The sequence below is a fragment of the Podarcis pityusensis genome (genome assembly GCF_964106645.2).
Source record: "Podarcis pityusensis genome assembly, chromosome: 9".
NCBI classification, from domain to species: domain Eukaryota; kingdom Metazoa; phylum Chordata; class Lepidosauria; order Squamata; family Lacertidae; genus Podarcis; species Podarcis pityusensis.
In genome coordinates this window covers 77680555-77707696 of record NC_138034.1, presented here as the reverse complement: position 1 = coordinate 77707696, position 27142 = coordinate 77680555, and the positions used below count along the sequence as shown (strand labels likewise).

The 27142-nt window shown below is 53.1% G+C and overlaps 1 protein-coding gene across 5 annotated transcripts in view; it reads left to right on the top strand.

Annotated features, from left to right (window-relative positions):
- Window positions 1-27142, top strand: part of RTKN (rhotekin) — a gene marked incomplete at its 3' end in the record, with an annotated part of 35136 nt that overhangs the window by 6730 nt on the left and 1264 nt on the right. Inside the window, exons 1-12 of one of the 5 annotated variants that reach the window (XM_081020877.1) lie at window positions 2827-2996; window positions 3330-3706; window positions 9668-9867; window positions 11451-11512; window positions 13435-13488; window positions 13734-13851; window positions 16248-16472; window positions 16567-16661; window positions 17429-17535; window positions 20490-20615; window positions 22483-22648; window positions 23961-24065. In XM_081020877.1, the coding sequence (XP_080877003.1) occupies window positions 3635-3706; window positions 9668-9867; window positions 11451-11512; window positions 13435-13488; window positions 13734-13851; window positions 16248-16472; window positions 16567-16661; window positions 17429-17535; window positions 20490-20615; window positions 22483-22648; window positions 23961-24065 (1330 nt within the window). In that variant the 5' untranslated portion in view covers window positions 2827-2996; window positions 3330-3634. Of the gene's footprint in view, window positions 1-2826; window positions 2997-3329; window positions 3707-7670; window positions 7801-9667; window positions 9868-11450; window positions 11513-13434; window positions 13489-13733; window positions 13852-16247; window positions 16473-16566; window positions 16662-17428; window positions 17536-20489; window positions 20616-22482; window positions 22649-23960; window positions 24066-24407; window positions 24521-27142 lie in introns of those variants that run through there. The other 4 variants (XM_081020878.1, XM_081020879.1, XM_081020875.1 and 1 more) reach the window with 4 other exon arrangements.

The window sequence follows — 27142 nt, the reverse complement described above, 5'->3', positions numbered from 1 at the left end:
GGTAGCAAATTGTCAGCCTATGCAGACCTCTGAGCGCAGGGGTTCCTTGCTCCCGCCAGCAATTGTGCTGCAGCGTTCTGTCTTGTGTCGTTCCCTTGAGAATTGCGACCGGCTTGGTAAACTCTGGAGGCCGGCAGCCAGGAATACGCCTGGCCCTTCTCGTCATTGATTGACGAGGCCTTGGGTTCACCTGAAGCCACACAGGGCAGACAAAAGGAAATCCGCTGCGCAGCTCACCTTAATTCCCTCTATTTCTGATATCCAGGAGCGAGTGGCAATGCTTCTGCAGCCAAAGGGCACCGTTGCCACCCACGCACAAGAGGGAAGTATTAGCAGGCTTGGCAGAGGCCCAAAGTTGGCAGACGGACAAAGAATCCGGGGGGGGGGAGCACCTCAGGGTGCTGGGAGTCCCAAGGCAGCCCAAGGGCCCTGCTGGAAAACAGAAAGCGATTGTGCTGCAGCTTACGGCGGTGGGTGCTGCCACCCTCCTGGTGGGGGGTGTGAGTGCCCATGGAAGGGCAGCTGCGTTGGCGCCCGTAGAAATCCTCTTCTTCTTTGTCTAGGTCACAGAGCGCAGCCTCAGGTTGCACTCTGCCCATGCCCAGGGGCTCTGTGCGTTCTCTTACTTGAAAGGTTCCAGGGCTGTGTTTTGGTGGGTCTTCCTGGTGCTGTGGGGTGGGGGCAGGCTGGACTCCTGGGTTCTGCCCAGCTCTTTTTGATTGACAGATATTCTGGGGGTGGGAAGGAAGGTGCCCTCTGGAGCAATTGGAATCATCTGGTATCGTCTTTCGGGAGCCAAGGCAGGTTCTGGGCAGTTGCACCCTGAAGCAGTGCCATGCGGGACCTTTTCTGCATTGGCCCCAGCAGGAGGAGGCAGCAGAAGAGCAGACTGTACCATTTCGGGCTGCAGGGGAGGAAGTCCCATTTTAAAGACTCCCCAGTTTAAAAACAAAGCAAGCACAACTCTTTCAAGCTATGACCTCGCGCCCAAAAGCAAACCTTGCACCTTGGGGTGATGGTTCAGCTTTGGCTTGTCCCCTCTTGTGCCTCACCTTCGAAGGGGACCCCCTGGGACCATCCAATCCAACCCCCTCCAGCGCTTGAATTCCAGCTGAAGAACCGCTGACAGGGGGCCACCCAACCTCTCCTCCAAAACCTCCAGTGAAGAAAAATCTACCCATCTTCTCTGCTGGCCCCAGGGGTGACCCAAACAGCACGGTCCAGGTCCCGTCCAGAACCGAAAAGGTTCTGCTAGGAGTCAGTCCCAGTCCGACAGGGCCAAGGCAGGACACCAGGCAAGGACAGGTGCAGGATCTCAGGCAGGATCTCAGGCAGGATCTCAGGCAGGATCTGGCATGCAGCCATGTTGCTCCCGCAATTTGGGGCGGGGTCCGACAGCCTTTTATCTCTGTCGGGGTAGTGGCCGGTCCTGATCCCCCGGCGACTCACCTCCCTGTCTCGTCTGAAGGTGAGCACTCCTCCTGCAGGTACTCAGGTCTCTCCTTCCCTCAGACCTCAGTCTCTGCAGCTCGGGAGACGTCGGTGGGTTACTAAACCCAGATGCCGCCTCAGCCTCTCCTGACCCAACCGGTAGTGGAGCAGCTGTAAGTGATGGCCCAGCTGAAGGCAACAAGGTCATCCCTGCATCTGGAGCCAGGGCAGGCTCAGGCCCCTGACTCGGCCCAGCTGGTGCTTGTTGCAGGGGAACCTGTGCAGACTGGGGCTCTTCAGGATCAGGCCCCAGGATCCGGTGCAGAATGAGTCTCCTCTTGTTCCGAGTCTGAGCCTGAGTCCCAGGCCATCACCCCTTCCAAGGGAATCTGTTCCTCTGCCAAACAGCTCTTACCCCTGATCTTGAGTTGGAATCTGCTTCCTTGTAGTTTGAATCTGCTGGGTCCTGTGCTCTGGAGAAGCATCAGAAAGCAAGCTTGCTCCATCTTCCCTTTGGCAGATATTTCTGAGACTCATAGAATTGCAGGGGTGGACTAGATGACTCTGGGGGTCCCTTCCTAACTCTCCACTTCTGGGATTCTGGCACTGCCGAGGCAGGTGTGAGTCCCCCTCTCCTTTTTACACCAGGTCAGCAGAGAGGTGGAGCTCCATCGGCCAGGTAGCAGGCTTGGCTCTGCCATGGGATGCCCAGATGGCTCAGTTGGTAGAGCATGAGACTCTGGATCTCAGAGTTGGGGGTTCAAGCCCCACACTGGGCAAAAGGTTCCTGCATGGCAGGGGGTTGGACCGGATGACCCTCAGGGTCCCTTCCAGCTCTGACCCCTGGAAGTTTCCCACAAGGCGGGCAACCCTGTGTGCGTAACGGGTTGGCACAAGAGCCCTGGGGACTTTGGAGAGAGTGGGGCGTTCTTCTGCTTGGCACCGAGCAGACCCCACGGTCTCTGAGCCCATCCTGCAAGGAGGAGACTTTGCTGCGGCATTTTGCTTGGGGCGGGGGCATCTGTGCCAGTCTTGGACTGCTTTGGTCGAGGGTCCAGGCTGAGCAGCCTCTAGAGCAGTTTCTGGGCTGCCTGGCGAGGCTGGCTGCCATGCCTGCCTTGGTGCCAAGCTTGTCTGGGTGTGTCTGGCTGGGCATGTGGCCCTGGGCCGCCTTGAGCGCAGGGGACGCTGGCCAGCTCCCTGCCACGTGGGCGCAGGAGTGTGCCTGTCTTTTGTGTGAGTTTGAAATGTGCTGGCCCCGCGTTCCCCTCCTTCCCGCCAGGCCTGAGTGAGGGGCTGGCAGCCGGGCTCCCTCCCTCTCCGGTGGCCGGTGGGAGGGCCGGGGCCTGGAAGAGGCGGCCCCTGGCGCAAGGGAGCAGGCGGAGGAGCTTGCAGGGGCGGCTCTTGTAAGAGGAGCCCAACCAGGAATGCTGGGCTGGAGGGGCGGGCGTGGGGCCAGGCGGTTTCCTGTCTATGGGGGGAAGAGGCTTGCAGCTGGAGCATAGGGTTCCCCGAGGCGCATGGGGGGCCTGAGAGGGAGAAGGAGCCCCGCTGAGGGGCAGGAGGTGAGAGCCGGGCCTAGGGGCACCCGAGGCTTGGGAAAGAAGGCGGGCAGCAGGGGGCAGCAGCAGGCAGGCCAGGGCACGGGTGGCACCCAGGGGTGACCCCCAGGCAGGTGGTGGTGCTGCTGCTGCAGAGATGGGGCACAGGACCCCTTGCCTGCAGGCTCGCCTCCTTGCGGGGGGTGCCATCTGGCTGGCTGGCAGGCTCCCCTCCTTTGTGAAACGGGGGGCACAGCCAGGGCTGTTGCCCTTTCAGGCACAGAGGCTGCTTGTTCTGCGGGTGGGAGTCTGGAGCCGCCCGGCTGGCATGAAAGGACGGCCCTGTTCTCTCCGCAGCTCGGCCGGGGGCGCAGAATCTGCTGACGGAGGCCTGGGCAGCGCCAGCAGCAGCAAGAGGCCAGGAGCTGGGGGCCTCGCTGCCCCACCCCGCCCCACCCCACAGGCAGGCTGGAGACCTCCGCACCAGCTCTCCGGGTGCAGACGGCACGGTGTTTCCTGGCCTCCGAAGCGGCCCCAGCCGTGCCCAGATGGGGGCCCTGCCAGGGGCCCCTGGCCCTGCCGCCCTGGGGCAGTAGGGGTGCCCCCAGACTTCCCGCACCCCGCAGAGGAGGCGTCGGTGAGGGAGAGGGTGCTGCGCCAAGATGCAGGACAAACTCCGCATCCTGGAGGACCTCAACATGCTCTACATCCGACAGATTGCCCTCAGCCTGGAGGTAAGGGGGCAGCTGGGCAGGACCTTGCCACCCGCCAGGGAGGGGCTTTGCTTCAGGGAGGGGGGCTCCTTCTGAAGGGATGCGGAGACCTGTGTGAGTAGGGGGTGCAGTGTCCTTTTGGTCCCCAAAGGCAGCTGAGAAAAGATACCCCCAGAGTGCAAGGTTTGGAGTTTCCCCAAACTTGCGTTGCACATTTAGCAGTGCCCAGCGAGGAGTGCTGTGGATCTCAGAAGCTGGCGCCCGCCTTGCTGAGCTGGGTAGAAGCAAACAGATTGCCTTGGGGTTTCCTGGATGTTTGCCTGGCGCTCCTCTGTCACCCCAATATTGGCACCCGTTTTCTCTTTGTCTCGGAGCTGAATAGGGAAGGGGGCAGGCCCCTTCATTTGAAAAAGGGTGGGGGGCGCAGGAGGCTGTGCAGGACCCGATTTGGAGTGCAGCGGGTGCCCTCGACTCGCTTGCTGTGTGTCTCCACCTTGATGCAACAATATTGCCCTGGCATTGCTCTCCCGATGGTTGCAGTGAGTGAGACGCTGCCAAGTTTTGAGGTTGCCCCTCTGGGACCACCTGCTGCTTCCTGGGCCCCTTTCCTGTGTGGTTGCGTCAGTCCTGGGGGGCAGGAGCTTCCCAGTGCCGGTGGGGGGGATCCCCAGTCTCCCTTGGCTTGGCTTCCAGACAGGTGTGCCTTGTGGCGTTTCCATGCTTTCTGGGGCTTCTGCTGGGAGTCCGCCTGGCCAGGCTGGTGTTGGGCTTGGGCCAGAGTCCGGCCTCGCTCCACAGGCAGGGGTGTTTTTTTGGGGGGGGGAGTCTGGTGCCCTTTGGGGTTTGTCTCCATTTGCTCATCCGGTTTGGTGCAGCCGAATGTTCCTTTGGCAGAAAGGTGGGACTTCCTGCCTGGGCCCAGCAGGAAAGGGAGACTCAGAAGAGCCCCTGGGCTGGATCAGGCCCCAAAGCAGGATTGGAGCTCAAAAACGGGCCCCCCATCCTTCCCCTGATTTTTCCAGCCGCTGGGATTCAGGAGAGTTGCAGATTCTGACTGCGGAGGCCGAGGCATCCTGGCGAGGAGCCACTGACAGCCTTCCATGAATTTGTCCTCTCTTGAAGCTATGCTCCTAGTGGCAGGGAGTTCCACAATCTAACTTTGCGCTGCATGAAGGAGGACTGTCTTTTATTTGTCCTGGATCTTCTGTCAGCTTCATGGATTTTCCAGAGTTCTATGAGAGAGAGAGACAGAGAATCCTCTCTCTCCCCACTTTTCCCAGGCAAGACATAATTTTATAATATAATAATAATTTATTATGTATACCCCACCCATCTGGCTGAGTTTCCCCAGCCACTCTGGGCGGCTTCCAATCGAGTGTTAAAAACAATACAGCATTAAATATTAAAAGCTTCCCTAAACAGGGCTGCCTTCAGATGTCTTCTAAAAGTTTGGTAGTTATTTTTCTCTTTGACATCTGATGGGAGGGTGTTCCACAGGGCGGGTGACACCACCAAGAAGGCCCTCTGCCTGGTTCCATGTAACCTCGCTTCTTGCAGGGAGGGAACTGCCAGAAGGCCCTCGGTGCTGGACCTCAGTGTCCGGGCTGAACGATGGGGGTGGAGATGCTCCTTCAGGTATCCTGGGCCGAGGCCGTTTAGGGCTTTAAAGGTCAGCACCAACACTTTGAATTGTGCTCGGAAACGTACTGGGAGCCAATGTAGGTCTTTCAGGACTGGTGTTAAGTGGTCTCTGCGGCCGCTCCCAGTCACCAGTCTGGCTGCCGCATTCTGGATTAATTGCAGTTTCCGGGTCCCCTTCAAAGGTAGCCCCACATACAGCGCATTGCAGTAGTCCAAGCGAGAGATAACCGGAGCATGTACCACTCTGGAGAGACAGTCTGCAGGCAGGGAGGGTCTCATCCTGCGTACCAGATGGAGCTGATAAACAGCTGCCCTGGACACAGAATTGACCTGCGCCTCCATGGATAGCTGGGAGTCCAAAATGACTCCCAGGCCATCATGTCGCCTTTTCCTTGCCTTTTCTCCAGGTCCCACGGCTGCAACTGTTCCTCATAGGGCAGTCGATCCCAGATTCCTCGGATCCTTTGGGTTGCCCTTTCCTGAGTCATTTTCCAACTGGGCCCTCTCCTTTGGGAGCTGAGGGCAGGCAAGCTCTGCTTCTTTGCCCAACGGAGGACAGAGAAAAGGAAGGAAGCTGTTTTTCATATTAACCTGTGGAACTCCCCTCTGCAGGAGACCAGTGGCTGAAATCCCCAGGAGGAGAGAGGGCTCCTGTGTTCGAATTCTGCTTGCAGGTTTCCCATTGGGGCATCTGTGAGGTTACAGGGAACCAGGCAGAGGGCCTTCTCGGTAGTGGCACCAGATGTCAAGGAAATAAACAACTATCCTACATTTAAAAGTCAGTTTTTAATATTTAATGCTGTATTGTTTTTAACACTCGATTGGAAGCTGCCCAGAGTGGCTGGGGAAACTCAGCCAGATGGGCGGGGTATTAATAATAATAATAATAATAATAATAATAATAATGATGATGATGATGTTTGGCCACCCTGAGCTGCATGGGTCCCATTGACCTGAAACAGCAGGCTCTTCGGATGTCTTACTTAATGAACAACTTGATAGGCAGGATCCGCTCCCCTGCCTTGGCTGCCAGAAAGCCCTTGACCCAGACGGCCCTCCCATTCCGCTGCTGCCCCCCCCCCCCCGGAACAAGCCAGGTAGCTCAGAGTTGCAGACCTTTGAGGGGGAAGGACCTGGAAGGCTTTTGCCTTGTGCAGGCTGGTCTTGTCCCTGGCCAGCCCAAGGCGAGGCAACATGGCGTAGTGGTTAGAGCGCTGGACTACTGGGCTAGGACGGGGCTTGAATCTCCCCGCAGCCATGTCACCGCATCTCAGCCTCCGCTCCCTCGCAGGGTTGTTGTGGGGGGGTCAAAGGAGGAGTCGGAGAACTCTGTACGCGGAAAAGGTGGGATAGATATTGTTAGGTTCTGAGTTGAATAGGATCCAAAATGCAGCAGTCTGATTGGTCCTAGAACAATATGCTCATAAATAGCAATAAATAATAATTGTCATGGTTTTGGCCAAGGTGCTTCGTGTGGCTCCAACAAAAGGGGGGGGGATGTGAGGCGCAGGGAGCCCCTTCCCTGACCCCCTTCTCTCCACCCCTCTGAGTGGGTCGGTCTGGACTGGTTTCGGTTGTTGAGCGCTGAAGCAGCGGCACTCTGCTCATGCTCAGAGGGACTCTGTCGAGATCAGCTGTGATTCCTGCATTGCAGTGGGGGGGTTGGTCTAGATGACTCGTGGGACCCCTTCCCACTCTGATTTTGTGTTCGGCACCGAAATGAGGTTGTGCAGAGAATCCCGGCTGGCCAGACTCCACTGCCTGGGGGGGGGGGGCACATTGGCCAGACACCCCCCCACTCCAGATTTTCCTCCCAGCCTTCTAAATCCTCAGCATCTCTGCCATAATCTGCCGCAAGCTGATTAGCCCAGGCTGGAGGTCCATGGGAGGGGGGGGCAGAGTTTTGAGCCTCATGCCAGCCCCACCCTTTGCCCCCCACCCTTTGCCCACCTCCCAAAACCTGCCCCCCATCTTCGCCCCCATCAGTTTGCCTAGGAGAGCCCCCCCTGCTCCATCCCTGAGTTCTGGGGTGCCTCCAGCCCCACAAAGGATTGAGAGCAAATGGCCCCCATCTGCCCCCCGAAATGCAACCTCTTGCATGGGACCCCTTCCCTTTTCTCAGCCGCCCCATAGAGGGGAAGGGGCTCCCAAGTAATGTAGGTTTTTGGGGGGGGCTGAGGAGCAGCTCCCCACCCTCCCCTTCCCCACCAGACCCCTGATTTCCCCTTCCCCATTTTCTTGAGGGGGGGCAGAGGAGGCCGCGGTCTCCCCAGCCCAGCTGTCCCCCCCCCAACCCGGCTATAAATAGGCAGCTGGTGATGTCAGAGTTTCCTCAGCTGCTGCGCCGACTCTGCCCCCCCCCGTCCCTCCCCCTCCAGCTGTCACCCGCCCCACTGCCAGGACCGCCTTTGCCGCATGGGGGGCCGGCGGCTAAGTTAGGGGGCACCGGCATGGAGAGCAGCAGGCTGGCCAAGGTGAGTGGCTGGGGGGGGACGCTTGGGGGGTGAGGAGGGGAGCCCCCCAGGAAGAGGCTGGGGTTTCCCCTCTGAGAGGCCTGGAGGAGGCGGGACCCTCGTGCCCATCTCTGCGGCTGGCATGATGGAGGGCATTTCTTGCCAGGGGGGGCCTCTCCCCCCCCCCAGAAGCTGGCTGGATTTTTTTGCTGCTTCACGGCCCTTCAGGCTGGGGGAGGGAGGCGGTTGAGGCTGGTTTTTTTGGGGGGGGTCCATAGCTGTAGAGACAAGGGGGGGGTCTCTGCATCCGGCAGGGGCATTGTGGGAGGGGTCAGTCGCGAGGGCCCCCCCCCATACCCAAAGCCTCCGAGGCAAAAATGGATGCTAATGGGATTGCCTCTGGCCTGGGCAAAAGGCTGCAGAGAATTGGAGAGTTGGAAGGGGCCCCCCAAAGGACATCTAGTCCAGCCCCCCGGCAACGCAGGGGAGAAGGAAAGAATTCCGCCCCCCCCCCGATTGTATCCCTCCTTTCAGATCTCTCCACCCCGTCTTTGGTACATAATGTCCATTGCGCAAGGGGTGGGGGGCAAGAGACTCTGCCCCCGGAGCTTTACCTGTTGAACTCCGGTTTTTCAGCAGAGCTTGGAGGGCCACCTGACACAGGTGCTTTAGTTGGGGTTGCTGCGTTGGACCCGATGACCCTGGGGGTCCCTGGAATTCGATAGGTCTACTGTGACTCTGTGCGTGTTATGGGGGAGGCACTCTGCACAAGCTCAGGAACCTTTTACAGAGGTGGGGCTTCGCATGTTCAGAGGCTGAGCTCTCGCCCTGACGGTGGGTTCTGGGGGTCATCAATTCTCACTCAGAGATCGGGGGTCTTCCTGGGTGGCGGGTGGGAGACCGTGGAGCCTGGTATTTTTTTGGGTGGGGGCACCAAACACAGGAAAATGTTTCCCTTTATTGTGATTTATTTTAATATACAATAATAATAATATTTAATTAATAATAATAACAACAACAACAATAATAATATTTAACAGCAGCATGAAGGCGTTTTGGGAAATTGACAGTCAGGAAGGCAATTGATTCTGAACACCCCCCAGACATCATTTGGGGTGCCGTTTGGAGACCCCCCCAAAAAAACCCCGCTTTGGCTCCCCAGAGGCTGTAGACTGGGGCAGGTCAGCTTTCCCTTGCCCCACAGAAAGGGCCCGACATTTCGAGCCAGTGAGAGGTGGGGAGCGCTCTGCGCATGCTCAGAGCACTCTGGCCGTTGAGAACAGGGGCTGCTTCTCTCCTCTCACCCCCCCAAAGACACACAGCTGTCACGAAAGCTGAGTCCGGGGGGGTGGTTCTTTCTTCGTTTATGGGGCACCCTCTACCTCCACTTCCCAGTCGTGTCCCAAGCCATTTGGTGTCCTTTCCCAGAAGGTCTTTCTGGCACCCCCCTTTTGCCCTGAGCCCCCCAACACTTGCCATTGCCCCACCAGGCACCATAACGGGGGGGGGGGGTGGGATCAGGCAGCTTTGAGCTCCTGCGATAATAAATTTTCTGGCCCACGTAGGACCAGTCTATATAGTTAGCCTTGACGTTTTCATCCCCAAAAAGGTTTTTGATTTGAGTTTCCACTGAAATGTGGCTGCATTTTAATGTTTTTATGTTGTATTTTAATCTTGTTTTTTAAGCTGTATTTCAATCAATTGTTTTATATTTGGTGTTAGCTGCCCCGAGCCTGGTCTTGGCTGGGCAGGGCAGGGTATAAATAAAATTTATCATTATTATTATTAATAATAATAATAATAATAAATGAGTGGACTGGGGTTCTTGGATGGGCCCCCCCAGCTTCATTCACATGCTCCCCCCTTTCATTTCTCCCCCCCCTCGCAGGGCACCGATATCCAGAAGAAGATCGACCATGAGATCCGCATGCGCGAAGGCGCCTGCAAGCTCCTGGCGGCTTGCACCCAGCGCCAGCAGGCCCTGGAGGTCACCAAGAGCCTGCTGGTCTGCAACAGCCGCATCCTGGCGTACATGGCTGAGCTTCAGCGCATGAAGGAGGCACAAGTCATGCAGCGGATGGCCAGGCGGTGAGTGAGGTGGCGGGTGCGCGGCGCATGTCTGCAGGAGGGCCAGTGCGGCCCTGGGCCAAGAGGAGGAAGAGCCGGGAGGAGGAAGAGCCTCAGGGCTGGGCCGGCACTCTGCACACGCTCAGGAACGCTCTGGGGCTGAGGTTTGGCTCCGGAGGGTGTTAGCGGAGAAATCTGAGGGCTCCCTTGGACAAAAAACAAGGACCCCAGCCAGGAAGACCAGAGCAAAACAGCAGCCAGGAGGCTTGGTCTTGATGGAAGACTGTCGCGACAGGACTCCCACCTGCCACCAGGTGGAACAAGATGGAAGCCCCAAACAAAAGAGAACCCAAACTTTTATTAGCTGCTAATCCCTATGTTAGGGACGCGGGTGGCGCTGTGGGGTAAACCACAGAGCCTAGGACTTGCCGATCAGAAGGTCGGTGGTTCGAATCCCCAAAATGACGGGGTGAGCTCCCGCTGCTTGGTCCCTGCTCCTGCCAACCTAGCAGTTCGAAAGCACATAAAAGTGCAAGTAGATAAATAGGTACCCCTATGGCGGGAAGGTAAAAGGCGTTTCCGTGCGCTGCTCTGGTTCGCCAGAAGCGGCTTAGTCATGCTGGCCACATGACCCGGAAGCTGTACGCCGGCTCCCTCGGCCAATAAAGCGAGATGAGCGCCGCAACCCCAGAGTCGTCCACGACTGGACCTAACGGTCAGGGGTCCCTTTACCTTTTTAATCCCCATGTTACACCCCCCCAAACTACATCACTAATACATCATGGTTACATCATGAAAGGGGAGGTCTGGTGGCAGAAATCTGAGCATGGTTCCCCTTGCCCTCCACCAAACACCCATCAAGTGTAAGAAAAGAGATCTTTACATTTCCCTGTTTCCCAGCCGCGTTAATCCCACCCTTTGGTCTTCATCTGGGTTTGTTCTTTCTGGAATGGCTACCTGTCTGGCCCTCAGGTATCAGGAGGCCAGGGATTATCACTCAGGCAGAGGGGCTGCTGGGCAGCTGAGCTCACATGTCTAGATGAATTTCTGAAGTTTTCCCTGTGAGCCAGTACAGAGATACATTGATCAATGAATTCTTACATTTGGTGTCGTGCAACAAAGGCCCTTTGAATAGATAGGAAGAAACTGTGATGAAGTGCTTTGTGAGGACAAATCACAAAAGTGATTGTGCTGGTTTTGATATGCAAACTGAAATACAGTATTGCAGTAAAAGCAATTGACAATATCAAACATATTCAAAAATGTTTTATTGTCTTTATTGTATTTTTAATATTTTGTATGGAGCTGTCCAGAGTGGCTGGAGAAACCAAGCCAGATGGGCGGGGTATAAATTATTATAAATTATTATTATTATTATTATTTGCATGCTGCATACTTTCTAAAAATAAATAGTAGCATATGAATCTTCTAAAATAAATTTTTAAATGAAGAATGCCACTGATGCAGTTGTTCTGCTTCCCCGCATCCTTGGGACTGTCAATCAAGAGTATAACATTCCCGTGATGCTGGAGTGGGGCTTTTGGGGGGCAGGCGGTGGGGGGGGTCCTCCCTGTGTCTCTGACATCCCTTTCTGCCCCCCTCAGCCCCTCAGACGCTGGTCCCGTGGACGACCGCCTGCCCTGCCGAGGCAGAGTCTGCATCTCAGGTAAGGATGCCGTGACCCACCTGGCCGCAGGTGCAGCCCAGCCGGACCCCTTCCCGGCCCAGAGCCCAGGGGGAGAGGCAGGCAGAGCAGCCCGGTCCCAAAGGGGAGCTGTTTCGGGGAGAAAAAATGGCCTTCCCTCTGCAAAAATTCCCGCATTGACGGGGGTTGGACTAGATGACCTGGGGGATCCCTTCTGTGATTCTATATTGCCCCTATAATTGGCTTTCAAGAATTGTTACTGATTTGTAAAGAATGCTTGAGGCATGTTCTGGAGGAGACCAAAGGCACATCCATGCTTTAGATCAGCTCCCAGACATTTTGGGGGTCCCACCCCTTTTGTTCCCAGCGGAATAAGAACATTATTCAGAACATAGCAGCTTGCACGACCCGCCAAGGGTGGCCATAAGGCAACAAAATTCAAAACGGTGACAATTAATTGCACATGCCTCCAAAATCCAATTTCAGCTATTGAGTTTAATTAATTCCACAAAATGGAAGCTCTTGATTCTGTCAGACCAGTTTTCCTTTTTTTAAAAATTGCTTTATTAGTTTAAAAAAAGAAAAAACTGTCAACGAACGAAAAACCAAAGGATAATACAAATTGCAAAAAGTAAATGGATTTCTTACAACGCTGCTTCCATTATGACTTCCAGTCACACCATCGAAGGTTCCGGGTTTCTGTTATGTAGCACACTTTTGGTTATCACTCCCATCTTATCCCATATTCTTATTTTTATAAGATTTTCTTTGTCTCTACCGGGGTCCTATGCTCTTTCAGATATTTTCTGTAAATATCCCACTTTCTAATAAACGTTTGGTCTATATTATCTCTAATTCTTATTGTCATCTTTGCTAATTCTGTAAATTCTAATAATTTTGTCTGCCAATCCATTTTGGTTGGGATAGAGTCTCCTTTCCAATTTTTGACTACTAAGATTCTTGCTGCCATATTCCTCATATTTTTGGGAATATCCATACCTGTTATACCCAGTAGAAAGGCTTCGGGGTTTCCCCCCCCCAAAAAAGAGATTTTAAACATCTTTTTGAGCTTATTATATACATTGAGTCCCAAAATTCCCTTATTTTCCTGCAATTCCACCACATGTGCATCATCGCTGGACCAGTTTTCCAAATCATTTGTGCCTGCAGGGCCCCCTGGCACCTCCCTGCCCCTTCGTGGCCCCCACTTGGGGACCCCCTGGCGTAGATGTCTGGGCCCCCACTGTGTTACCTGCAGGCCTCTCTCCTCTGCCCTCCTGGACACATCTGGGGATGCAAATCTTTATCTCCTCCTCTTTCCTTTTTAAAATTTTTATAAATACATCTTTATTGGTTTAAAATACAGCCTTACAATAAAGGTAAGTACGACAAAGTTAAGCACAGAAAAGGAAAAAAAGGAAAAGGAAAAAGAAAAGAGGAGGGGGGGAAGAATTCTCCACATCAAAAAGTACAAAAAGTTTAACTATTTAGTGAAATATGTTCAGTTAAATTAATTGGAAAAGCTTGCAAATACCAGATAGGCTTAGGACTTAAATATGTAATGTGATGAATTAATAAGTTAAATGCTGAACTGGAAAGAAAGAAAGATGTTAAGTGATGAAGTTAATTTTATAAGAATATTGGATTTGGAAAATCGTTAAAATGATATCCACTGAAATTCAACCAGGGGGATACAAGGAAGTCACTTAACAATGTGACTAAGTTTGGTTTAAATACGGTTGAGATTTGTGTTTATTTAAAAAAAAATTGGAAAATCAATAAAAAAAATTGGGGGGGGGGGAGTACAAAAAGTTTAAAAGTAACAAGAAAAGAAAAAGAAAATAACAATTAAAAGTACCAGATATTTATACAACATCGTTGGAAGCTTTTCACAGAAGACTTTATTGCATAAGACATGATGTTGTATCTCCTCCTCTTTCCAGACCTCCGGATCCCACTGATGTGGAAGGACACGGAATATTTCAAGAACAAGGGCGGTGAGTCCTTCTTGGTGGTGGCCCCTCCAACGGCGCACGCCTTTGCTTCCTGCGCATGGCGCCTCTGGCGGTGTTCGGACACCCCACGATCTGAGCCGGGCACCCACTTCCGAAGCCGCTGGGCACCTCCTTGCCAAGCCAACTCTTCTTCTTCCCCTCTCCCTCCCTGGGCCTTGTGGGGCTGGCTGGGGCTTGGGGGTCTGAGAGGCGCTGGTGCCACCTAAATGCCCCTCTTTCCTTGGCAGAGCTGCATCGCTGCACCGTCTTCTGCCTGCTTCAGATCGGCCCGGAAATCTACGACACGGAGATGGTGCTGGTGGATCGGACCCTGACCGACATCTGCTTTGAGAGCACCATCCTCTTGTGAGTCCCTGCCCCACTGCCTGCCCCCTTGGGGCAGAAACCTGGGGGTCCCCACGGCCGTGCGGGAGGCGGCAAGTCTTGGAAAAGGATCCGTGCGGAGAAAGCGGTGTTTCTCCTTTCCCCCGGAATCTTTCAACGTTACAAGAGTTGGCTTTTTAAAAGGGGATTTTGGGGGCTCTGGGTTCTTTGGCATTTGGGGGGGAAGAGAGGGTTTTTTTGTCCTTTGGGGGTCCGGAGATCTGCGGGGGTGGGACCCTGGGGGGCAGAAAGGGTTGGCTGGCTCAAACAGGTACTTAAGTGATGCATAGAATGATTTTTCAATTTCGTTGTTCTGTATGGGACAATGACAATAAAAGATTATCATATTGTATTTTATCGGAAGGGACCCCCTAGGGGCCATCTAGACCAGGGGTCAGCAAACTTTTTCAGCAGGGGGCCGGTCCACTGTCCCTCAGACCTTGTGGGGGGCCGGACTATATTTTGAAAAAAAATATGAATGAATTCCTATGCCCCACAAATAACCCAGAGATGCATTTTAAATTCTACTCATGTAAAAACACGCTGATTCCCAGCCCGCCATGGGTCGGATTTAGAAGGCGATTGGGCCGGATCCAGCCCCTGGGCCTTAGTTTGCCTACCCATGATCTAGCCCAGGGATATCCAACAGGTTGACCGCGATCTACTGGTAGATCCCCGTGAGGTTTTGGTAGATCACGGTCAACTCAATCTCTGGCTCAACAACATTGAGCTGTTAATAAAAAATACATTAAAAGACAACAACATTGAGCTGAACCCCTAAAAACGGGGCTTTCCTTCCCAAAAAAGCTCAACAACTTTGAGCTGAGCCCCCCCCCCCCAAATTCTGAAAGTAGATCGCAGTCTCTTGAGAGTCGGCCACCCCTGAGATTCCAGCCCAACCGCGGCTGAAGAGTCCCTGGTTGGCCGAGGAGTTTTCATATAATTTTCTTTCCAAATGTATAGGTGAAATTCGGAAAATTAGAATATCGTGGAAAAGTTCATTTATTTCAGATTCATGACATGCAAAGCGAGATATGTCAAGCCTTTCTTTGTTATAATTGTGATGATCATGGCGTACAGCTGATGAAAACCCCAAATTAACAATCTCAGAAAATTAGAATATTAAATGAAATCGGCAAAATAAGGACTGCAAATAGAGCAGTATTGGACTTCTGAGAAGTAGAAGCATGCACATGTACTCAGTACTTGGTTTGGGCCCCTTTTGCATCAACTACTGCCTCAATGCGGCGTGGCATGGATGCTATCAGCCTGTGGCACCGCTGAGGTGTTATGGAAGACCAGGATGCTTCAATAGCAGCCTTCAGCTCTTCTGCATTGCTCGGTCTCATGTCTCTCATCTTTCTCTTGGCAATGCCCCATAGATTCTCTACGGCTTGGCATATCTTCCACTGCCTCCCGCAGTTTGGTCAAACTCATGCTGGTCGCTTCGAGAACACTGTCCCACCATCCCGTCCTCTGTCGTCCCCTTCTCCTTGCGCCCTCCATCTTTCCCAACATCAAGGTCTTTTCCAGGGAGTCTTCTCTTCTCATGAGGTGGCCAAAGTCTTGGAGCCTCAGCTTCAGGATCTGTCCTTCCAGTGAGCACTCAGGGCTGATTTCCTTCAGAATGGGGAGGTTGGATCTTCTTGCAGTCCATGGGACTCTCCAGAGTCTCCTCCAGCACCAGAATTCAAAAGCATCCATTCTTTGGCGATCAGCCTTCTTTATGGTCCAGCTCTCACTTCCATCCATCACTACTGGGAAAACCATGGCTTTTACTATACGGACCTTTGTTGGCAAGGTGATGTCTCTGCTTTTTAAGATGTTGTCTAGGTTTCTCATTGCTTTTCTCCCAAGAAGCAGGCGGCTTTTAATTTCGTGGCTGCTGTCACCATCTGCAGTGATCATGGAGCCTGAGAAAGTAAAATCTCTCGCTGCCTCCATTTCTTCCCCTTCTATTTGCCAGGAGGTGATGGGCCCAGTGGCCATGATCTTCAGCCCATATTTTGCGCTCTCCTCTTTCACCCTCATTAAAAGGTTCTTTAATTCCTCTTCACTTTCTGCCATCAAGGTTGTGTCATCTGCATATCTGAGGTTGCTGATATTTCTTCCGGCAATCTTAATTCCGGCTTGGGATTCATTCAGCCCAGCCTTTGGCATGATGAATTAGTTTCATATATTAGTTTCACCTTTTAAGTTGAATTACTGAAATAAATGAACTTTTCCACGATATTCTAATTTTCCGAGTTTCACCATATCCTCTCCCGTGTTGTAAGTTGTATTTTCTATCCAAAGTCCCTCCTTGGGTGACCTTCTGGCCTGCCTGGGAGCGCCCCCCTTTCACGCCTGTGCCCCCCGCTTTGTCTCTCCCCCCCCAGCACGGAGGCCGGTCCGGACTTTGAGCTGAAGGTGGAGCTGTACAGCGCCGGCTTGGAGGAGGACTCTGTCCTGGGCAGCACCCCCAAGAAGCTGGCCAGCCGCCTGAGCAGCTCCCTGGGGCGCTCGTCCGGCAAGAGGGTCCGTGCCGCCCTGGACGGGGTGCCCGGGAGCCCCGTCAGCAACGGGGGAAGCAGCCCCCTCCAGCTGCCAGCCCCCAGCGTGGCGTGAGTATCCTGGGCCCGGCGCCCGGCCGTCTTCCACAGAATTCGCACCCGCTGCCCGCCCCCTCCGGGCTCACCCGCCTCTGTTTCCTTCCAGGGGCCCCAAGTACCAGCTGCTGGCCTGCACCACCCTGCGCCTGGCCCACGTCCAGGACGCCTTTCGCACCCACGACCTCGCCGTCACCGGGAACGGTACTTGGAGCAGGGGGTTTTTTGGGGGGTGTTGGGTTTGGTTTTGCGGGAGCAGGAACATTCCAGAGTCCAGTTTGGTTCTGAAGGTTTTGCGCAGACACGGAAAGCGCAGAGACCCAAATTGTGGGAGTCAGTGGATGGGCAGGGGGCGGGGGGCAGAGGGTCCCCCATTTGGCAAGGCAGGGAGAGCTCAAATGCTCTTTGCTACCCTGCGGAACTCCCTGCCTATTTCTGGCGCCTGCTAAAATCATTCCTGATTAGACAAGTCTGTCCAGATGTTTGGAAAGTTGATGCGGGTTTTAATCTCTTTTAGTGTTTCAAGTTTTTGTATGTTTTAAAACTTGTGGTTTAATGATGATAATAATAATAATAATAATAATAATAATAGGGACGCGGGTGGCGCTGTGGGTTAAACTACAGAGCCTTGGGCTTGCCGATCAGAAGGTCAGTGGTTCGAATCCCCACGGCGGGGTGAGCTCCCGTTGCTCGGTCCCTGCTCCTGCCAACCTAGCAGTTTGAAAACATGTCAAAGTGCAAGACTGTTTTCAGGAGGCTCCCAAAAGAGTCCAAAGTCAAGTGGCGGGGAGTTCCGACGTCTCTTGACGTTTTGTGGAGCTGCTGCCGCTGAACCAGTTCTGCCAATGTAGGTGGGCAAGTGGCCTCTCTTTTCCAGGAGGGACGAAGCCCCCTGCCCCCTCGTCCCTCTTTTGGGGCTCAGACTTGCGTCCCCCTGACCCTCTACTCTTCTCTCCCCCCCCCCCACCTAGAGGAGAGCTCCTTCTGGCTCCCCCTGTACGGCAGCGTCTGCTGTCGGCTGGCAGCCCAGCCCAACTGCATGCTCCACCAGGTCATGTGCGGCTTCCTGAAGGTGCAGGTAAGTGCTGGGGGGGCGCTGCAGGTAGGGAAGGGGCTGAGAAGGCAGGGGACCCGCGTTTTGGGACCCACACCCCCGGGCAGAGGCGCATCGAGAGCCATGCGCTCAGGAGACGGGTTGATTCCCCTCCACCCCTTCTCTCTCGCTCCGTCTCTCTGCTCAGCTACATTAGGAAAGATGCAGCGATTTGGATGCGCTATAAACATGCCGCACCAGGGGGTGCAAGAGAGCAGGGAATTTTAAAAGACAGTTTTCTATATAGATTTATTTCTTTCGTTATAACGATCTAATTCAGGGGTCGGCAAACTACGGCCCGTGGGCTGGATGTGGCCCACCAGGCCTGTAAATCCGGCCCGCGGACCCTGCTGCCCACTCAGTCAGTTCCTGTGCTAAGCTAAACCGGCGCAATGTGGCATTTCCTTCAAAAGAAGCCGTGGACGGGAGGGTGTTCCACAGGGCGGGCGCCACCACCGAGAAGGCTCTCTGCCTGGTTCCCTGTACCCTGGCTTCTCACAGTGAGGGAACCACCAGAAGGCCCTCGGAGCTGGACCTCAGCGTCTGGGCAGAATCATGGGGGTGGAGACACTCCTTCAGGTATACTTGGCTCAGTCCTTTTAGGGCTTTCAAGGTCAGCACCAACACTTGGAAAAGTACTGGGAGCCAATGCAGATCTTTCACATAACTGGTGTTATGTGGTCCCGGCGGCCGCTCCCAGTCACCAGTCTGGCTGCCGCGTTCTGGATTAGTTGTAGTTTCCAGGTCACCTTCACAGGTAGCCCCACACAGAGCGCATTGCAGTAGTCCAAGCGGGAGATAACCAGAGCATGCACCACTCTGGCAACACAGTCTGTGGGCAGGTAGGGTCTCATCCTGCATACCAGATGGAGCTGATAAACAGCCGCCCTGGACACAGAATGGACCTTCGCCTCCATGGACAGCTGTGAGTCCAGAATGACTCCCAGGCTGCACACCTGGTCCTTCAGGGGCCCAGTGACCCCATTCAGGACCAGGGAGTCCTCCACACCCACCCACCTCCTGTCCCCCCAAAACAGTACTTCTGTCTTGTCAGGATTCAACCTCAATCTGTTAGCCACCATCCATCCTCCATCCGCCTCCAGACATTCACACAGGACCTTCACCTCCCTCACTGCTTCTGATTTGAAAGAGAGGTGGAGCTAGTTCACAGCAACTTCTTCCAGGACACAGAGAGGGGAGAGGGCTACTCTCGCACTCGGGTCCGGCTTGCTGGTTTCCCCTTGGCCTCATCCTGCAGTCTTCTCTTCGGTCCTTACGCTGTGGTGCTGTGGCTCCCAAGGGGGTGGCAGGAAGATGCAAGGAAACATTTGAGCATTTCAGGGCAGCATAGTATAGTGTCAAAATGATTTTTTTTATTTGCAGAATATGGGTAGAAAGGCTTCTTTGTGTCAATGAGGAGACGAGACCCTGCTTGTCTCAAATTAGACCGAATAGAAATGAGATTACCCAGCAAAAGGAAGCTCATGTCTCTCATTGAGATCATATACATACTTAGGGTACATATGGAAGAGGCTTGTTTGTAATTATATTTGAGGAATGACTCATATCCTTATGTAGCTGCATTGTTTTATGCTTTCTGGATTCCCAGGATCATATGGCTCCCCTTTAAAGCTGCAAAGGGATGTACTCTGCTGAACTCACAAACCTGAGGAAGGAATAATAAATAGCGTATTTTTTGCTCCATAAGACGCACTTTTTTCTTCCTCAAAAGTAAGGGGGAATGTCTGCGCGTCTTATGGAGCGAATGCATGGTCGCTGGAGCCGAATTGCCCAGGGGAAAAAAGCAGATCCTGCTTTTTTTTTTTTTTTTTAAAGAAAGAGGGAAGGGGGTGTTGAAACAAAGCCGCTGATGGGCAAGCGACCAGGAGGGAGATAAGAGACGCTAGAGATAAAGGAGGCTGCCTGGGAGGGGGGAGGTAAAGACAGCAAACTTGCAAAGGGGGGAAGCAGGAAGACTAAATCAATAAGGAGAGAAATTAGAAGAAAGGGAGGAGCAAAAAACTGTTCCAGCTAAGGAAAAGACACTAAGGCAAACAAGAGGGAAGGGAGTGTTGAAAGGAAGCAGCTGATCGGTGGGATCGGAAGAGAGATAAGGGATGCTAGCGGAGGCTGCCTGGGAGGGGGTAGGTAAAAGCCCATGGATCTTCAGGATTTTTGCATTGGGTCACCCCAAATTCACCATCAGATCACATAGCATGTCCATGGCTACATCTTGCACCAAAAAAACCACGCACCCACTGTTGTGTGGGGCTGCAATGGCGCAAAAACGTGGTTACAAAGCACAGATCCACATGGATCCTCAGGATTTTTGCATTGGGCTACCCCAAACTCACCGTCAAATCATATGTCTGTGGCCACAGCATGAACCACAAAAATCATACATCCACTGTTTCATTCAGAATATTTTTTTTCTTGTTTTCCTCCTCTAAAAACTAGGTGCGTCTTATGGAGCGAAAAATACGGTAGTTGTGTTCTATGTTATAAATCAGACACTGCTAGGAGTTTTTTCTTTCTCTTTTCCAATGTATTTTTTATCAGTAAAAAACTTGGTATGGCACAAGTAATTTTTTTTACCTGTGGGTACAGGATGGTATACAATTATTTTATTTTATTTTATTATTTTACAACAACAACAAAAATTCTGAAAGTGTGGCCCAGAGGGGAAAAAATGAGAGCCGATGCTGCTGTGAGGCTTGTTCTCTCCCAACGGAGCTTCATTTCCAGTCGGAGCGTTTCTGCTATGGGGCTATGCCCCCCCCCACCCAGAAGGGGTTTCTGAGCATGGGTGAAAGGGATTTGGGGGGCAGGGAGGGAAGAACGACAGCGCCCGTCCTGGGGAGGGATGAATGTGGGAAGATGACGTGTGGGTCTCCCTCCTGCTAAACACAACCCCCCCTCTCCCCCCCCCCGTTTTGCAGCAGGGGGAGCAGCAGGGCTGGCTGCGGCTCTTTTGCCTCCTGCGGGGCTCCAACCTCCTCTGCTACCGGCACCCCAAAGACGTCGAGACGCAGGAGGAGCCGGCCTTCACCATTGCTATCAACAAGGTAGGGGGGTGATGTCTCAGAGCAGGTTGGGGGGCAGAACATTGGGGGTCCCCAGTGACGGAGGAAACTGCATGGGCACCCAGAGTGGCAAACATGGATTGGAAGAAGTTTAAGGAATATTTGAAAAAATACATTTACATTTAAATCTTAGACTAGATTTGGCAGAGGCTGTAGGGTTAGAATTTGAAGACAGTGTATTTTAAAATAGTATTATTTGTAAGTGATAAAGTTTTTTAAGGTTAAAGTAAGTGATAAAAAAAAATGGTTAGAAATTGTGATATATGTAAATTGCTAAAGATGGAGTAAAATATAAATCAGATAGGTGGGACTTGGGGAAGCCCACATAACAATGTTTAGAAAAATAAGGATATGATGAGAATTTTTGTATTGTTTGTTTTTCTGTTTGTGTTCTTTATATTCGTTATAAAATGAATAAAACATTTTTTGGGGAAAAACCATGATGTGCACCTCCCAGGGGTGCCAGCACTGCCCGCTGATTGGGCAAATAGGCCTGGCGCTGCCCGCTGGGGATGTGAGCTCCGCTCGCTGGGGGGGGGGGATGCGAATGGTGCCCACTGGGGGGGTGCATCCCTGGCGACCAGCGCCGCACGCCGTGTGTATTTGCAGATTTTCTTGATGGCGATCATGCCAATCGCAAAAATCCGTCCGCCGGGGGTGCCAGCGCCGCCATGCCAATCTGCCCGGGGGGGGATTTGTCACCCCCCCAGGCATGACACCCAGGGCAGACCGCACCCCCGCACCCCCCTTGTGATGCCCCTGCTTGTCCCCCCCAGCCTTCGCTCCATCCTTCTCATCCACAGTTGCCAACTAAGCATGTTTTGAATGCAACAGCTGCCTCCGCCTTCGGCTGCGATTCCTTCCTTGCGGGGGGTTGGGCTGGATGACCCCTGGGGGTCCCAATGCTACCAGTCTGTGACTCTCAATTGGCAGCACAGCCCGGGGTCTGTCCATCTGTGTCGTGTGTCAGGGATGTCAGTGTAAAAACGGAGACCTTGCCGTTTTTGAAACTCACTCTTTGCGACTGATGATGGTTCTTCCCAGCCCAGCTCACAGCCCCCCCCCATCCCCGTTTCTTCCCATTTGTAAAAAGTGCACATTAATCTCCCCACGTCTGCCTTTGGACAGTTGCCATCAGCAGAGGACTAAACCAGGCATAGGGACGCGGGTGGCGCTGTGGGTTAAACCACAGAGCCTAGGACTTATCAATCAGAAGGTTCCAATCCCCGCAATGACGGGGTGAGCTCCCGTTGCTCAGTCCCTGCTCCTGCCAACCTAGCAGTTCGAAAGCACCTGAAAGTGCAAGTAGATAAATAGGTACCGCTATATGGGGTTGCGGCGCTCATCTCGCTTTATTGGCCGAGGGAGCTGGCGTACAGCTTCCGGGTCATGTGGCCAGCATGACTAAGCCACTTCTGGCGAACCAGAGCAGCGCACGGAAATGCCATTTACCTTCCCGCCGGAGCGGTACCTATTTATCTACTTGCACATATGTGCTTTCAAACTGCTAGGCTGGCAGGAGCAGGGACCGAGCAACGGGAGCTCACCCCGTCGCTGGGATTTGAACCTTCTGATTGGTAAGTCCTAGGCTCTGTGGTTTAACCCACAGCGCCATCCGCGTCCCTATGCCTGGTTTAGTCCTCTATAAATGCCATCTAGGTTGGTGCCCCCCCCCCCGTTTCCTGTGGGAGGGAGTTCCACCATTTAACTCTGCGCTGCGTGAAGAAGGGCTTTCTTTGTCCTGAATCTTGCAACCTCCCTCTTCCTTGGGGGGTTCCCTGGGCGTCTCTGGGTGTGTCTGCGCATGCGCACATTTCCGTGCCTGAGACCCCTTTGCCCCCCCCTCCAGGAGACGCGCATCCGAGCCACAGAGAAGGACCCCAAGAACCAACTGCACACCATGTCCGTGACGAACCGCTATGGGGGGGAGGAGGTGACCCACACGCTGCTGGCCGAGTCCCGCTCCGAGACGCAGCGCTGGATGGAAGCCTTCTGGCAGCACTTTTATGACATGAGTGAGTAGGGGAGGTGAGACGGGGGATGTGGAAACACGTGGGGGGAGATCAGGGGCAACACTGCCCTCTCTTGCTCTGCCCTTCCACTGCACCCTTGTCCTGCCTCGCAAGGGGGTCATGGCAGGACAAGGGAGGCGAGGGAGAAGCTGAGCTGGACCGTAGAGGCCCCAATCCAGCCACACACACTCCCCGTGCTAGGGAGGTTTGCTCCTGGAGGAGGCTCTTGAGAAGCCCCTGCCCTTCCCAGGAGATGGGGGGGCTAAAGAAGGACAGCTGGAACCTCTAATCCAGCGGTTCTCTACCTGTGGGTTCCCAGATGTTGTTGGACTACAACTCCCATCATCCCTGAGCTCTGGCCTTGCTAGCCAGGGGTGATGGGAGTTGTAGTTCAACAACACAGGTTGAGAAAGGCTGCCATGGGTAGGCAAACTATTATTATTTTTTTAAATGATATTTATTAAAGTTTCGCATAAAAAGAGACACATCAATAAGAAAACAAAAAATTTAAAATTAAAAAGAAAAATACAGTATACAAAATACAAAAAGGAAAAAAAAAGAAAAAAACAGTTAAAAACACTTCCATCTTTTCATCACTACTTTTAGATTAACTTATTTTCTGGACCTCCTCATACCTCCCTCTTTTGTATTCCAAATTCAGTTTGTTTGTCCAGCAATTCCTTTCCCTCCTTTTTAATCCCAATCCTTGATCTTAATATAATATAACATTAAATTTTTACCTATTAATAGCCAATTTGGGTAGGCAAACTAAGGTCTGGGGGCTGGATCTGGCCCAATCACCTTCTCAATCCGGCCCACAGACGGTCCGGGAATCAGTGTGTTTTTACATGAGCAGAACGTGTCCTTTTATTTAAAATGCATCTCTGGGTTATTTGTGGGGCATAGGAATTCGTTCATTTCTTTTCTTTTTCAAAATATATTCCAGCCCCCCACAAGGTCCGAGGGACGGTGGACCGGCCCCCTGCTGAAAAAGTTTGCTGACCCCTGGCCTAAAACCTTCTGGGTCGGCCAGAGGGGGTCCTGTCCTCTGGTGCACGTGGGGAGACCACTAGGGGGCAGCACAGTGCCCCCTGCCTGCCCCACAGACGGCCAGCGAAGTGGGAAGGGGTCCCTGGCATGTGAGCCAACACGTAGGGGCTGAGGTTCCTTCAGCCCCCCCTTAAAGTATTTGAGCGGCAGCCCCCCAAAGTTGATGGTGATAGTGAACGGGCGCCATGTCTGTGATCCATTATGTGGGGTGGGGCTTAACTATTTCATTGAAGTCGACCCCCCCCCGCAATCTCCCCCCCCCCAGGCCAGTGGAAGCACTGCTGCGATGAGCTCATGAAGGTGGAGGTCCCCTCCCCACGGCGCCCCATGGCCCTCTTGCAGAAGCAAGGCTCCCTCTACCACGAAATGGGTGAGTCTCCAGAGAAGGGGGTCCGCAGAAGCGGGGAGGGTTGGGGGGCTGAAGGGAACAGAGGGGGCTCTGAGGGGTGGGCCTGGTGGATTAGGGCTCCCCTGAACTCATGGTGGGGAGGCAAGAGGGTCTCACCTCCTTCTGCCCTTTTCTTCCTGCCTGTCTCTGGGGCTCTGTCTTGCCCCCCGGTTTCTGTGGGGCCTGCCCCACACCTTGCTTGCGCCCAGATGTATCTGTGTCTGTAACTCTCTGCTCTCCTCCTGCTCTCTCTCTCTTTGCATGTCTCCCCTTCTCTTCCTCTTCTTCTCTGTCCTGTCCCCGACCCCTTACCCCCACCCCCAGCTCTCCCTGGCCCAGGGGGGCCGCCCCCCAACTGCGAGGGGCTGCTGTTGCAGGACAACGCTGTCTCTGCCGAGATTCGAGCTCTCCTCTCCTCGTATTACAGCGACAGGTGACGTAACCCCCACCCAAAGCTGGACGGGGTGGGGAGGGGTCCTCTGGGTGCCAGGGAGGGGGTGAAGGGGGCAGGAGTACCCTTTGCGTAGAGAGGGGTGGGCAACGCAGGCAGCGGCAGAGCCCCTGGGATCTCTCACTGACAGGGAGGGGGCTGGCGGGGGCTGTGGGCAGTTGGACCCAGTGGGCGCCTCCATTTATGTGTATGTTGTAAACCAAAATTGTCCTTTTCCCTTATGGGGTACCCAAGAGCCCATATAGAGTCCTTACGTAGGTTCCCTATTGGTAGGAGAAAAGAACAGAAGCCAACCAGAGAATATTGAGAAGCAAAGCGGCTAGTAAGCCTGATCTTTATTGATCTGTTGCAACAGGAAAGGAGGAGGAACCAGAACCCAGGTGTGCCCGCCCTTATATAGACAATTTAAATTCCCTCCCTGGAGTCCAAGACCAGCCCCTAGAGACATCATACATACATCACAGAAGGGGTGTAGCTCAGGACCACCCCCCAGATACATCATACATACATCACAGAGAAGGTGGTCTACAGCAGAAATCGGAGTGCTTTGTTTACCTCCTGTCTGCCAGGTTACCTGTTAATGCTCACTTGATTGGATTGCCTGGGGAGCCTGGCCAGTCTTTTGTAATGATAAATACTTAGTTCCCAAGCCAGGTCACAGCCTCAGACCCTGTTCATATCTTAAATGTGCCCTTCAGACAGGATTTGTGAAGGAAAAGACAATGGGGAGGCTTTTCCATTTTCCTTTGACCTTGCAGAGAAAACATTTGGTCAGTTTGGGAATCAAAAATGGTTTCAGGTCGGTCTTCCAGTGCTGATCGGTGTACATGCTTGGTTGGTACGTTTATGAACATTTAACATATATCTAAAACCTCAAAATTCCTATCACATGTACATGCCCCCCCCCCCCACTTTTCTGCCCTTTGAGACGATTCAGTCTAGATTCTGCAGGGAGGGCAGCCTCTGACAGCGGCCTTAGGAGGGCACCATGCTTGGGCAGCCTTTGCCAACCGGGCACGCTCTGAGTATTTCGGATTGCGGCTCCTCTCCCCCCCCCCACCACACTTTTTTATTTGTTATGTTTAAAAAGATAGATTTTACTGCAGCACATCAAGAGAATCGATGCAATGGAGACAACGTAAGCCCCAAAGAGCAGTGCACTCTAGACCAAATTTCACATTGCACCATGGAGAAGGGAGTCCAGATAGTTTTGAATCTCAGAGCTGCAGAGTTTTGGAGGGGACCTCAGGGGTCATCTAGTCCAACCCCCTGCAAAGCTACATCACGGCTTATTTGCTGCATGTGAGATAAAACCCCACCAAACAGAAAGAGAGTTTTCCAGACAAATTGGGAGTTATTTTTTCAGTTCCTGCCAAATTGAATGAATGAATCTTTATTTGCGTCGGCCATAGCAATAAAATACCAATGCGATATACGAAGAATAGAAATAAAAAGTTGATCATATAAAATAAATTTTAGAGTTTTGAATCAGTAGTGAAATAGTGGATCTTATTCTGATTGCTCCAGCTAAACACCTTGCCAGCTTTGCTGTCACCCGCTCATCTTGATCTGCCAGGAGAAAGGACACGGGGGCAGTGGTTGGGCGACCCGGAATGGGCAATAAAAGAGGAGTGATAATCTCATTCTTCAAGGCTTTTATAAAGAGGGCAAGCCAGAAGGGCATGTGCTGCCGATTCAGTACTGCTGTCTCCACAGGAACATAAGTGTTTTTCATGTGGAATCGGTTGGAATCATCCCTCGAGTCCAGCCTTGCGAGAGTAATCTATATTTTGGAATTGCTCAGTTATGCAGAGAGGGTGCCAGAGAGTCGAAATGGAAAGGTGGAAAATAGTCATGCCCTGGGCAAAATTTCCTTATCGTGGCCAAGTTGTTCTGATGCTCAAGATCATTTAGGCAAATTGGACTGTTGGCTTTACTAAAACCCAAAGTGAGTAGCTGTTTTGGGGATAAACCACAAGAGGGAAGTTTTCGATAGACCGTTTTAATCCAGGCACTCTTGTGACAATTTTGCACCACCAGGCATATTAAACCGGGGGTGATCTGAGTTAGGTGAAGCCAATACAGTGAACGCTCGGGTTGCGAACGTGATCCGTGCGGGAGGCACGTTCGCAACCTGCAGCGGCACATCTGCGCACGCATAGGTTGCAATTTGGCGCTTCTGCGCATGTGCAACCGCTGAAACCCAGACGTAACCCGTTCCTGTACTTCTGGGTTTTGGCGGTCCATGGCGCTGTGGGTTAAACCACAGAGCCTAGAGCTTGCCGATCAGAAGGTCGGCGGTTCGAATCCCCGCAATGACGGGGTGAGCTCCCGTTGCCCGGTCCCTGCTCCTGCCAACCTAGCAGTTCGAAAGCACGTCTGAGTGCAAGTAGATCAATAGGTACCGCTCCGGCGGGAAGGTAAACGGGGTTTCCGTGCGCTGCTCTGGTTTGCCAGAAGCGGCGTAGTCATGCTGGCCACATGACCCGGAAGCTGTACGCCGGCTCCCTCAGTCAATAAAGTGAGATGAGCGCCGCAACCCCAGAGTCGGCCACGACTGGACCTAATGGTCAGGGGTCCCTTTACCTTTACTAACCTGAAAAAACGC